The sequence below is a fragment of the Calidris pugnax genome, unplaced genomic scaffold, assembly GCF_001431845.1.
Source record: "Calidris pugnax isolate Ruff unplaced genomic scaffold, ASM143184v1 scaffold150, whole genome shotgun sequence".
NCBI classification, from domain to species: domain Eukaryota; kingdom Metazoa; phylum Chordata; class Aves; order Charadriiformes; family Scolopacidae; genus Calidris; species Calidris pugnax.
Genome location: NW_015091300.1, coordinates 1,916,550 through 1,930,572, shown reverse-complemented (window position 1 = coordinate 1,930,572; position 14,023 = coordinate 1,916,550). Strand labels below are relative to the sequence as shown.

The 14,023-nt window shown below is 49.4% G+C and overlaps 1 protein-coding gene across 3 annotated transcripts in view; it reads left to right on the top strand.

Moving 5' to 3' along the window:
- Positions 1-14,023, top strand: part of CTIF (CBP80/20-dependent translation initiation factor) — a 153,554-nt gene that overhangs the window by 19,556 nt on the left and 119,975 nt on the right. For 2 of the 3 annotated variants that reach the window (XM_014960811.1, XM_014960810.1), the window contains exon 4: positions 9,868-9,993. The exons of the other annotated variant lie outside the window; for it this stretch is intronic. In XM_014960811.1, coding sequence (XP_014816297.1) covers positions 9,868-9,993 — 126 coding nt within the window. The remainder of the gene's footprint in view (positions 1-9,867; positions 9,994-14,023) is intronic. 3 annotated transcript variants of the gene reach the window in all.

Genomic DNA, 14,023 nt, shown 5'->3' with positions numbered 1-14,023 from the left:
GATCCAGCCTGTCGAGATCTCTCTGCAGAGCCTCTCTACCCTCCAGCAGGTCGACACTGCCACCCAACTTGGTACCATCTGTGAACTTACTGAGGGTGCACTCGATCCCCTCGTCCAGATCATTGATAAAGATGTTAAAGAGAATTGGCCCCAGTACTGAGCCCTGTGGGACACCACTCGTGTGGTTCATTTCCTGAACTCCTGGTGCGCTGAGAAAAATCCTGGCCTCCTAATTACATTGAGCTCATCTATAATTCTCCTTGTTTCCTACCACAAACACTTTCCTTTGCTGCTGTGCCCAGTTAAGCCCCCCCTGTATTTGAGTGATACCCCCCAGAAGGTCTTCAAGCACCGGGTGAGCCTCTGGGGTGAAGACCACTCCATTGACATACACAAGATACTATCTGAGCACCGTATTGCCTCTATAAACGAGGAAAATGTCAATAATGGAATAATTTTAAATCTTTTTATGTTTGGATTTCATTTAGTTTGGTATTTTTTGGGTTTTTTTTCCCCTAAAAAGGCCCAGTAGGAGGATTTTATATAATACTTTATTTGCATTCCCCTCGTGAGGCTGTTGGAAGTAGGAAGCTCTTTGATATCTTTCTGAGAGCAATTCATTAAGTAAAAGACTTGTGGTATGGTAACGTGTTTGGAGAGCCAGCGGAGCTCTTGGGACATGAAAAGCCTGGCAGAAGCTCCATCCCAAGCTCCCCTTATGGAAAGGGCATGAACAAAAACCAGAGCCACTCTGCGGGTTTGTCCCATTTCTCCAGGCGGTGGGGGAGGGCGAGTTGAAAATCCTCCTTCCTGGCCAAGTCCATCCCTTCCCCCGTGGTGGTTGGCTGTCACCCATCGTCACCAAGCAAAAGCTTGTGTTGTTGGCAGCAAATGGGACTGCAATTGATTTGACTGCTTATTTGCATGGATGTCCATGACCCACCAGCTGAAGCAGGACTTCTAGGCAGGGACTTTGAATCATAGAATGGTTTGGGTTGGAAGGAACCTTAAAGACCATCTAGTTTCAACCCCCTGCCCTGGGCAGGGACACCTCTCACCAGACCAGGTCCCTCAAAGCCCCCTCCAACCTGGCCTTGAACCCCTCCAGGGATGGGGCAGCCACAACTTCTCGGGGCAACCTGGGCCAGGCTCTCACCACTCTCACACCAAAGAAGTTCTTCCCCACATCTCATCTCAATCTCTCCTCTTTCAGTTTGAAACCCTTCCCCCTCATCCTGTGGCTCCCCTCCCTGATCAAGAGTCCCTCCCCATCTCTTGTAGGCCCCCTTCAGGTAATGGAAGGGGCTCTAAGGTCTTCCTGGAGCCTTCTCTTCTCCAGGCTGAACCTCCCCAACTCTCTCAGCCTGTCCTCACAGCAGAGGGGCTCCAGCCCTTGGAGTATCTTTGTGGCCTTCTCTGGATCTCCTCCAACAGGTACATATTCTTCTTGTGCCTGTTGTATGGTTGGGGACCTCTGATGTTTCTGCGGTTGATGGTCATGTTGCCTTATCTACTGAGCAGTGAAGGAGCAGGGAGGGCGTGTGGATCACATCAGGATTAACCTACTCCCTGGTAGTACCACCCTTCTGCTGTTGTCCACAAGGAGCTGGTGGTGGAGGTGATGACTTGGTTTGCCTTCCCATTAAGCCAGTAGAAACAGCAGTACACCTGTGGTGGGTTTCCACTCTCGGGCAATGGTTGGAGAGGACTAGATGGCCAGGGTCAAGAGCATCCCAAGGGCTGCACTGGCAAGCTAACAGCGTAAGATGTCGAGCGTCACATGCTGTTCAACATCGTGGAGATGTAGAGGGCTTTGCAGGGAGCGTGTGCCATTGTCACCAAGCCTTGGCAACCTTATGCCAAAGGATGTCTGAACCCAAGCCTTGCTGATGAGGAAACCATAAGAAGTTCCTACAAAATCAAAGCTAATATCACATGAAACTATATTCTGTGTCTCCACTGTGTCTCTGTCTTTCACGTGTCTCACCTGAACCTCAAACCCTTCTCTGATGCTGAGTACTTGGCTTCCAACCCTATGAAGTCACGGCTGGAAAAGCTGGGTCAAACCCAAGGAAATCCTCCCCAGTGGATTCTGTGGAGGCTGATGGGAAAGGATGATGGTCTGAGGTGGTGGCCACATCACTAGGGCCAGAGTTGGACTCAGGCCCCCGTGGCCATCATGTAATGGCCACCACCATTGAGTTGGTGGTGGAGTTGTCCGCTCGCCAGCTTAAATCTGCTGACATCAGCAGGCAGTGTGTAATGCCCCAAATCCTTGGCTGACCAGATCGATGCTGGAGCGTGAGTGGACGCTGCTTGAGAAGAGACTGGGAGGACTTCTCCACTAAAGGTGTAATTAATTTCCCCATGCTGATTAGACAACCTGTCTTTAGTTGCCCGTCCTTGGGTCTGGATCTGAGGCGCAGTGATTTTTCTTGCTCAGCAAAAGGCGACGGATGATTCTGGGGGCAGGTTGGTTGGGGTTTTCCATCTCACCAACCCACTTGTGTCATGATTTCTACACCGAATTTGGTTGAGGTTGGCCACCACGCTGAAGACCTGTCAGGACAAGTGGGTGGTGGCAGATGCTACAGTCACTGTTGTCTTGTTTCCAAAAGAGAAAGCAGAAGAGAGGGAGTTACTTTGAGGCTTTGCCAGTGAATACAGGTTGGTGGAGCCCTACCTGATGGAGGAAGAACTTAAATCTTCAACTGAGGTGACCTGCCCATGATCAAAGAGCAACTCTGAAAATACCAGTCCCTTAATGGTTTTCTGCCTGTAATTGCTGGGTGACTCTCCCTCCGTGTTCAGTTGTGGTCAGAGAGAAATGCTGGGAAAGAAATCAAGGTCTTCAGCTAATATATGGGTTTAACTTTCTCTGGGACTTCTGTTTGGGATACACCTCATGAAGAAGCACTACCCCTCGTGAGGCAGCCACCTCTTGGGTGTCTGAATGGAGAGGGTCCAGAGGAGGGCCACAAGGATGATCAGGGGGATGGAGCCCCTCTGCTCCGAGGACAGGCTGAGGGAGCTGGGGTTGTTCAGCCTGGAGAAGAGGAGGCTCCGGGGAGACCTCATAGCGGCCTTCCAGTACCTGAAGGGAGCCTACAGGAAGGCTGGGGAGAGCCTGTTTAGAAAGGCCTGTAGTGACAGGACGAGGGGCAATGGCTTCAAGCTGGAGGGGAACAGATTTAGACTGGAGATGAGGAGAGGGTTCTTCACTGTGAGGGTGGTGGAGCACTGGAACAGGTTGCCCAGGGAGGTGGTTGAGGCCCCTTCCCTGGAGATATTCAAGGAGAGGCTCGACGAGGCCCTGGGCAACCTGGTCTAGTTGGGGGTGTCCCTGCTGACTGCGGGGAGGTGGGACTAGATGACCTTTGGAGGTCCCTTCCAGCCTGGGAAATTCTATGATTCTATGATTCTGTGAAGACCTGGGAGCAAAATGCTTCACTGCTTTGCTGCCTGATTTAGAAGAACAGTTGCCGTTTACTGAGGATGGAGGAAGGTGTCTTCTAGGCCTGGTGTCACTGGTGACTCACATGGGAGGACATCTCATCACCCCCAGTTTCCATTTGTGTGGAGAGAACAGGGTGATGCCAGTCTGCCTACTGAAAGGAGAGCTTCCCACCCTCTAGTTTTGTGAAACTTGAGGTAGCCAAGTTACCTTTGAGGTCTCCATTCTTCTTGCAGACTGGCTTGAATAGGCCAACAAGTGGCAACGTTCTTGGCAGGAAAGGGTTGATGTGAGCCCTTTCCTCCAGGGCCTGGGTAGGGGTTTGCTGCTGGGCTTTCATGGCACGTCTGAAGTTCTCGGTGTTCCTCATCTTCATCCTTACGTGTAAATGAACCATCTAGCACATCCTTGGCCCACAGGTCTCTTCTGATTGTCCAGGAGGAACACAACCACACATCCTTGGCCTTTTCCTGGGCAGTTCAGAAAGATCTCTTAGACTTAACCTCCAACTCCCAAGCCCATCAGGTCCTTTGATACTTTATTGTGGTCCAGGTATAGGTAGAACATTACTTTTCCTGGGGTGGGAGAAGAGCTTCAAGCAATGTTTGGTGACCCTTCAGCTGTGCTTTTGCCAAAGCAATGAGCAGATACTGTACCAGATTGGAGAGGGCTGGGCGAAGTGGACATGGGCCTGGGGAGGGAAGGAGCAGAGCCAAAATTATTGTTTTTTTTCTGCATGATATTTTAATAGACTCATAGAATGGTTAGAGTTGGAAGGGACCTTAAAGGTCATCTAGTTCCAAGGGTAGGTTTTCTGGTTTTTTCATAGCTTTATGCAATACATTATGAAGAAAGAATCTGGAAATTTATCCCTCCTAAAATGCTTATGTTTTTTTCTTAAGAAAGGTGCCTTTTAAATTATTAAAATAATCAAATCCTTATTTTTCCATAGAAAAATTGAAGTGCATGTTCTTGAATAGATCTAGAAGAGCATGGAGATATTTGGAATCCAGTGTCAAAATTCTGCATAACTGGAAGATTTAGCTGCAGCACAAAGTGGGTGTGTGAAAACCTCTCCTGCAGAGAACAATAAACCTCCAAAAGGATCTTTTCCTGTTCCAACCAGGTTTTAAGACTCAAAATTTGGGAGTAATTTGAAGGAAACTCCACAGCTTGGCCTAGGGAGCTCCTTGTAGGTGCAGTGGTGAGACGATTGTTAATGCTGGTGGATATCTGAGAGGCTTTTGTGTCCTGAGAAGTCCTCTAGCTTCCTGATGTTTTTCCTTTTTCTCTGGCCCACCTTAGGCTGGACACTGAATATTGAGATTTTTACAAACAATTGAACATGAATCCCATCAAGAAACCACTGATGTCTTTGGGCCACTTAAAGCTTGTGGTGTTGACATGGTTGGTCTACAGCTCTACCAACACAACCAACTTCACCCATACTTACAGTCACTAAGAGAAACCACAGAATCACAGAATCTTCTAGGTTGGAAGGGACCTTAAAGATCATCTTGTCCAACCGTCAACCTCACTGACAAAAATAGACACCCACACAACAAACAAGGAGCATCACCATCACTAAACCATACCTCCCAGCACTTCATCAACCTGTCTTTTGAACACCTCCAGGGATGAAACACCTCCAGGGATGACCATATAGGTGGTCACCCCGTTTCCATTAATTCCCTGTGCTTTGGGGAATAGAAGGACATGGTCCTGGTGGAAGGGGTCCAGAGGAGGGCCACAAAGATGCTCAGAGGGCTGGAGCACCTCTACTATGAGGACAGGCTGAGAGGGTTGGGGTTATTCAGCCTGGAGAAGGCTCCAAAGAGACCTCATAGCATCTTTTCAATATCTAAAGGGGGCCTACAGGAGAGCTGGGGAGGGACGCTTCATCAAAGACTGGAGCCACAGGATGAGGGGGAAGGGTTTGACAGTGGAAGAGGGGAGATGGAGATGAGATCTCAGAAGAACTTTGCTGGGAGGGTGGTGAGAGCCTGGCCCAGGTTGCCCAGAGAAGCTGTGGCTGCCCCATCCCTGGAGGGGTCCAAGGCCAGGTTGGAGGGGGCTTGGAGCAACCTGGTCTGGTGGGAGGTGTCCTCACCCAGGGCAGGGGGGTGGAACTGGATGACTTTTAAGGTCTCTTCACCAATACTTACAGTCACTAAGAGCAACCACATAGGTGGTCACCCCGTTTCCATTAATTCCCTGTGCTTTGGGGAATGGAAGGACATGGTCCTGGTGGAAGGGGTCCAGAGGAGGGCCACAAAGATGCTCAGAGGACTGGAGCACCTCTACTATAAGGACAGGTTGAGAGAGTTGGGGCTATTCAGCCTGGAGAAGGCTCCGAAGACACCTCATAGCATCTTTCCAATATCTAAAGGGGGCCTACAGGAGAGATGGGGAGGGACGCTTCATCAGAGAGTGGAGCCACAGGATGAGGGGGAAGGGTTTGACACTGAAAGAGGGGAGATGGAGATGAGATCTCAGAAGAACTTCTTTGGTGTGAGGGTGGTGAGAGCCTGGCCCAGGTTGCCCAGAGAAGCTGTGGCTGCCCCATCCCTGGAGGGGTTCAAGGCCAGGTTGGATGGGACTTGGAGCAACCTGGTGTGGTGGGAGGTGTCCCTGCCCAGGGCAGGAGGGTTGGAACAAGATGATTTTTAAGGTCCCTTCCAACCCGAACTGTTCTGTGATTCTATGAGAATTATCTCCTTTTTTCTGCAAATGGGATTTGCAAACTTGCACTGAGGCAGCAGAAAGTATTAACTCTTGAAGCTGGCAAAGGGAGCGGGATTAATTAGTTCATGCCTCAAAGAGCTGGCTGCGAAGGTGAAAATTGCAATGTAAGTGAAACATATGATTATGGCTAATTAAAATGCAAATGTTAGATTTGACAGCTAGTTTCCGAAGGAAGGTGGCTGGCAGCATTAATGTGCACAAGGCTCACTGTTCCCAAGAGGGTGTAGAGCTTTGGTGGCCAGAAGGATTGTCATGGATGTGAGCAAACTGGGAAGCAAACTCTGGAGGAGGTGACATTTCCCCCCCAAGCCTCAAAGTGTGGCTCGGAGGTCCCATCTCCTGCTGGTGAGTGTCGACCGTGAATGGTAGGTGGAGGATCCTAAATAAGAGCTGGGAAGAAGAGTTCAAGGCTGGTTTGGGATGTTGGGAGAGACTTGGAGAGTCTTGGTCTTTTGAGTAATGGATCTAGACGATGGGGTGTTGGGTTGACAGGAGACAAGGGCATGGGATGGAGAACTTCATGCCATTACAACCATTTCTTCAGCTTTTGTAAAGCTGTGGGCAAATCTGTTCCTGCAACATGTTGAATTAATTTAGGAAGACCACCGTGGGGGAGACATGTAGGTGGCCATGCTGTGGGATGGAGGGTGAGCGGTGCTTGGTGAGCAGCTGAGGGTGACCTCAGCTTTCTGCTGATGTCCAACTGCCTGTATGGGTGTGGGATCAGGTTTTAATTGTTTTTGTTGCTCAGTGGCTGTTCATTAAGGAGTGATCATTACCTGCACGTCCTCAGCTGTTGATCATCACCCATGAAGTTGGTGTGAACTTCCCTGTTCTTGCAGAAAGGGCTTTATTAGAGAACACAAATCCACCAGAATCATCTGGGAGAGTTTCTGGTAGATGTATTTCAGTTCCAGAGAAGTCCCCTCAATAAGGTAGCAGTAAAAAGTTGTTCATCTTTGGCGATTAATCAGAAATTCAGGTAAAATATTGAGTTTGAACAGGAGTGAATTTAGGCCATACTCTGTTGAAACTGTTTTAGTTTCAACAGAAGTTTCAACAATTTTTGGTTTCACATATTTTATCTTTAAAATAATTTGGTTTTAAATATAAATATTAGTAGAGTGCGATAAAGGTATGGAACGTGAACAGGGAAGAGACCTCAGGCCATGAGTTAGAGCCAGGAGGGAGACAAGTTGATCTTTCCTGTGAGGGTGGTGAGAGCCTGGCCCAGGTTGCCCCGAGAAGCTGTGGTTGCCCCATCCCTGGAGGGGTTCAAGGCCAGGTTGGAGGGGGCTTGGAGCAACCTGGTCTGGTGGGAGGTGTCCCTGCCCAGGGCAGGGGGTTGGAACTTGATGATCTTTAAGGTTCCTCCAACCCAAACCATTCTACGATTTAGTAAAAAGGTACCTATGATTTTTATCTACCTGGTTCGTCCCGTGTCCGCTGGCTTGTCTCGGTGAGTTTGGACATTCATGATGGTACCAATCTCCCTGTTTCTCACAAGGGCTTTGTTGTGGCCAGCCACGTTTCTGGAATTAGCATAACCTCAGGTTGTCCACAGGCAACGATGACCAACAGTTGGGTCAACCAAATTTAACCAAGGGATGATGTTTATTTTCAACATCTCCTTTAAAGCGAAGGCTGCATATGTTGACTTGGTCCCACTGTAGTGTTTGGGAAAGAAATTTTTCATGTGTGGATGACCAAGATGTTCAGTGTGTAGGATACAGTCAACTGGTAATAAATCTTTTGAAGGTTCATTTCTCCCCAACCACTTTTTCAGTTGGTGTCCGTCTTTCCCACGTCAAATAAGGATATTTCTCACTTCTCAGGATGCCTGCAAGACTTGGCTCTTCCCCAAGGCTTCCTCAAGTGGCCTCCTGCCCGTGTCTACCAAGTAGCATGGATGAAATTTCATTTCCCTTCACGCCAATTTAACAACTCCCTAATCTTTGTGCCGCTCGATTTTTCTCAGCCATCGGAAAATTCAGGTCACGGTGTGATGAAGAGGGAAGAAGCTGCTTTCTACTGGTTGTAACCTGTGGTGGGAATAATCACAACCTCTCAAATTGCATCTATATACAACTTGAAGACCAGTTGACCTCCTTTTTTGAAGTGAATACTGATTTTTTGGCTACAGCAACCACAATATATTTGAGCTTGCTTGAGCCTTGTTGGGTTTGAAGATGGAGAACATGCAGCTGGAGAAAGGCAGAAACCAGTACTGGTGCATTTTGCTTCTAGTCCATTGTGTTGAGTAAATACTTTCACGTTTCACATGCGCTAAGGTCCATGCTGGACCACTGGGTAGCATCACCTTAGGGTCTGCTGGGCAGCTGTCTCCAAGCCCCATCCAACCCAGGTGGCAGTGGTGGAGGTGAGACCTGGTCTGTGCCCCCAGATTAGCGACCTGGACTTGGCTGTTGTTTGCTTTGCTGCTGAGTCCTTTTGGCTCTTGAAGGCCAAGGTGGCTCTGCCTGTGTCTTAGTCCATGGCAGTGTCCTCAGGTCCTTGTGTAGCCCCACGGGGATGTCTGAGGCATGAGAAGCCCTCTTTAAGTGTCACCTCAACACCAGACCTGAAGCTCCCCTTTATATTTCCCAGATTTTCGGAATATTGAAAGAGGTGACTATTCTGCACTCTGAGATTTAATGGTTTTTTTAATCATTTTAGGTCACTTCAAAGGTCTTTCCCAAGCCTCTAAGCAAAGCTTTTGGAGCAATTACCCTGACAATATCCACCTTTCTCCCCAAGCACCTTGTGGAATGTTTGGGTAGATAGGACTGGTTGGGTGAGTTTTTCTGGTTTTCAGATGATTCATCTTGCCCCGAGGGCTGCCAACCCAACAAGGAACCTGCAGGTTGCTCCACAGTAGAACAGAAGTGTTAGGAAAATAAAGGAGAATAATTGGGCACAGCGCCTTAATCGGTGAAAATAGTTATTTGTGTAATGTGTCTCCTGGTGAACTCCAAGTGTCTTCTGGTGTGTGAGTGGCTGGACTCCCAACAATGGGGTAAGCAGAGGGAAAAACTGACTGAGGACTTGATTTGGGTTTGGGAGGAGAATTAAGGGAATAGAATAGAGTAGAATTATAGTGGTTTGGATTGGAAGGGACCTTCAAGACCATCCAGTTCCAACCCCCTGCCCTGGGCAGGGACACCTCCCACCAGACCAGGTTGCTCAAAGCCCCATCCAACCTGGTCTTGAACCACTCCAGGGATGGGGCATAGCATAGAATAGAACGGTTTCAGTTGGAAGGGGCCTACAATGATCATCTAGTCCAACTGCCTGACCAATTCAGGGCTGATCAAAAGGTGAAGCGCGTTGTTGAGGGCGTTGTCCAAGTGCCCTTAAGTAGTTTTAGAGGATGTGGGGTTCCTCATGAAGACAGAGAGGTAAGTATTTTTCCCCATGCATATAGACTAGAGCCAAATCTTACCTTTCTTGAAGCCTCCCACAATGTCATCTCTTTGCAATGTGTCAATAGAACATCTTGAAGGGCTCCAAGAAAGCCCCAAAATCAGAGCGTTGGGCATGGCCATGGTTTTGTAGGTGCTTGCACGTGTAGTCTGAGAGCTGGAGCTCTCCTGGACACCCAATCAGTGGTTTTTGGGGGTGTGGGACAGCGTTGCCCTTGACTAAAGCGAGCTGTTTGTTGTTTCCAGGAAGAGTGGGATCACAGCAGCAGTGGGAGCGCAGGATCCCGACCGGGATCAGGCTCCAGGCGTGGGTCTGGATCCAGATCTGGCAGCCGCAGGAGAAGCAGCAGCCAGTTCAGGCAATGGACCAAGGTATATGCTGAAGTCATGTCCTTTGCTTGCTGCTTCTGGGAGGCATCCTCCTAACGACGTGCTTTGTGTGTGTGCCTACACGTAGGGTGTTGAGTGCATGTCAATTATGAAGGCCACCTCAGACATCTAATTAACTCACGCATAATGGGTGACTTGGCTGCTGAGGGCTGTAGCTGTTCTTCTGCCTCAAGACATCCGTTGAGGTGTGTCGGGTGCCTTCATATTGGGAAAGAAGTCACTAGTCAGCTGGTTTAGCGCAAAGGAAATTAGGGTTTTTTCTTTATTTGAATTGGAATAGGCTGCCCAGGGAGGTGGTTGAGTCACCGTCCCTGGCTGTGTTTAAGGGACGTTTAGATGCAGTGCTAAGGGACATGGTGTAGGGGAGGACTTTGTAGAGTAGGGTAGATGGTTGGACTCGATGATCCCAAGGGCCTCTTCCAACCTCTATGATTCTATGATTCTATGAAGTCTTGGAGTATTTTAATTTTGAGAAATTATGAGGGAGGTTAATATGTGAGTGGACACCACGAAGATGGTGTTAAATGGTGATCTTGAGTTCAGCTGCTTTCTGAGGGAGCCATCAGCCAGGCTAAATGGAGACTTTCCTTCCTCCCTGCAAAAGACTTTAAGAATTGATGGCCAAGAGCATCCTGGCCTGTATCAGGGACAGTGTGGTGAGTAGGTCTAAGGAAGTGACCATTGCCCTGTACTGGGCACTGGTGAGGTCCCACCTCGAGTGCTGTGTCCAGTTTTGGGCCCCTCACCACAGGAAAGACATTGAGGGGCTGGAGAGTGTCCAGAGAAGGGCAAGGGAGCTGGTGAGGGGTCTGGAGCACAAGTCTGGCGAGGAGAAGCTGAGGGAGCTGGGGGGGTTCAGCCTGGAGAAAAGGAGGCTGAGGGGAGACCTTCTCGCTCTCTCCAACTCCCTGAAAGGAGGGTGTAGCCGGGGGGAATCAGTCTCTCCTCTCCTCTTGGAGAGGCTCTACTTCTGCACACATGAGCATTGGTTGTGCCAGAAGTGGAGGATGGGCTCTGGGAGATTTGGGGACCAGTGGTCAAAGTCCTGATCCATTCGTCCATCTAATCCATTCTGGAGAGCCTGAGGAAATATCTGTCCTCCTGAACCATGCTGTGGTGGGAGAGGACCTGCAGAACCATGTTGTTGCTGGAAAGTGACGGTCCTTTCTAGAGGAGCGAAATTCAACATACCTTTTTCTTTGAGCAAGGATAATAATATCTTCCTCAAAATATCTATATTTTTCTTAGGAAAACTTGACATTTTCAACAAGAAAACTTTTATTCAGAGCATTTTCAGACATTTCAATGTCTGTCTGTCCTTTCTGTTTTCTACTAAAGTTCAGCTAGGAGTTGTAGGCAGCTGAGAGAGCGTGGCCAGCTGGTGGAGGGAGGTCATCTTCCCCCTCTGCTCTGCCCTGGGGAGGCCCCATCTGGAGCACTGGGTCCAGTTCTGGGCTCTCCGGTTCCAGAAGGAGAGGGAACTGCTGGAGAGGGGACAGCAGAGGGCTACAAAGATGATTAGGGGATGAGAACATCTCTCTGATGAGGAAAAGCTGAGGCACTTGGGTCTTTTTGGTCCGGAGAAGAGAAGACCGAGGGGGAATCTCATCAATGATCTAACAAGACCAGGCTGGATGGGGCTTTAAGCAACCTGGTCCAGTGGGAGGTGTCCCTGCCCATGTCACGGGGGTTGGAACTCGATGATCTTTAAGGTCCCTTCCAACCCAAACCAGTCTATGAGTCTATCATTCTATGAATGCTTATAAATACTTCAAGGGTGGGTGTCAGGAGGATGGGGCTGGTCTTTTTTCAAGTGGTGCCCAGTGACAGGACAAGAGGTAAAGGACACAAATTTGGACATAGGAAGTTCCACCGAAACATGAGGAGGAACTTCTTTACTTTGAGGGTGGCAGAGCCTTGGCAGAGGCTGCCCCGAGAAGGTGGTGGAGTCTCCTTCTCTGGAGACATTCAAACTCCACCTGGACACGTTCCTGTGCAACCTGTTCTGCATGGACCTTCTTTGGCAGGGGGTTGGAGGAGATGATCTCCAGAGGTCCCTTCCAACCCCTACCGTTCTATGATACTTTGAGGAAGAGGAAAGGTGGGGGAATCTCCTCAAACGTAGGACTGAAAAATTCTGAAGAAGTAAGATGTGACACAGCATAATTCCTGAATTTATACCATGGACTCAGCCGACTCCGTGGCGTCGTTCTACGTTAATGCCAAGGACGGCCATGAGCCGACGCCGTCGCAATCGCGTGACGAAGAGCACGAATTTTGCATTTGTCGTGGTTTGCTGGAGGCTGGAAATGAAGAGCGGCGAGAGGAACCGGTGGGACGCTGAGCTGGGCTTTGTGAAAAAGCTGCTGCAGGCATGCAAATGCTGACTTTGTGGAGAATTTGCTGAAGCTGCATCCATGGACAAACAGCCAGAGTCCACGCAGCCGGTGGCGTGGTCCATCCCTGTGTTTGTGCGGGCAGCTACAGGGGTTGGACCACCATGGATGAAGATGGCTCACAGGGACTGAGGTTATGGACCTGTGTTTAGACATTTCTGGGTGTAGGATTGGCTTTACCAGATCTCTGGTCGTTCTGGTTATTTATCTCATTCTCATTAGTCTGTCTCTCAATCAGCTTTGCTGGTGGCTTAATTAATTTTCAGCAGTGCTAACCCCTTCGCGGTCGAAAATTATTATCTGAAGCTGAGGGTTGGGTCATCGGGAGCTTCAAGTTAAAACTCCTTACGGTTATAATTGCAGTCCTGGGGGAACTGACAGCAAATCACTTCCTTTCTTAAATACATGCAATTTGGGCGTTTTTCTTTTTGTTCCTGGACTTGAGAATTGGCTTTTTTTTTAAGTTGTATTATTAAGTCTTGGTGGCGTGCTGTGAGCATTTTAGCAAGAGCCCTGCAGCGCATGTTCTCTTGGGCAGGAAGCACGTTCCCTGCCCTGTGAGTTGAGACAGAAACTGGTTGTAAAGATGGGTCCAGTCCTCTTCTGTGTATTCATCAGTGACCTGGATGAAGGGATGGAACGTACCCTCAGCAAGTTTGCTGATGATACAAAACTGGGAGGGGTGGTTGACATCCTGCGAGACCTGAACAGGCTGGAGAGTTGGGCAAAGAGAAACCTGAAGAACTTCAACAAGGGCAAGTGTAGGGTGCTGCACCTGGGGAGGAATAACCCCCTGCACCAGGACAGGTTGGGGGTGCCCTGCTGGAGAGCAGCTCTGAGGAGAAAGACCTGGGGGTCCTGGGGGACAACAGGATGCCCATGAGGCAGCAGTGGGCCCTTGTGGCCAAGAAGGCCAATGGCATCCTGGGGGGCATCAGGAAGAGTGGGACCAGCAGGGGGAGGGAGGTCATCCTGCCCCTCTGCTCTGCCCTGGGGAGGCCCCAGCTGGAGCACTGGGTCCAGTTCTGGGCTCCCCAGTTCCAGAAGGACAGGGAACTGCTGGAGAGGGGACAGCAGAGGGTTACAAAGATGATGAAGGGCCTGGAGCATCTCTCTGCTGAGGAAAGGCTGAGGGACTTGGGTCTTTTGAGTCTGGAGAAGAGAAGACTGAGGGGGGATCTGATCAAGGCCTAGAAATACTTGAAGGAAGGGTGTCAAGAGGATGGGGCTGTTTTTTTATCAGTGATGCCCAGGGATAGGACAAGAGGAAATGGGCACAAACTTGACCATAAGAAGTTCCATCTCAACATGAGGAGGAACTTCTTTCCTGTGAGGGTGGCAGAGCCCTGGCAGAGGCTGCCCAGAGAGGTGGTGGAGTCTCCTTCTCTGGAGACACTCAAACCCCACCAGGACACATGCCTGTGGGACCTGCTGTGGGTGGCCCTGCTTTGGCAGGGGGGTGGACTAGATGATCTCCAGAGCTCCCTTCCAACCCCATGTGATTCTGTGATTCTGTATCTCTTCTTTGGGTGATAGCTATAAAGGCCCGCACGTGTGTATTTTCATTTTACTGCAGGAGGACGCTTCTAAATATTCAGAAAACTAATTTCTCTCCT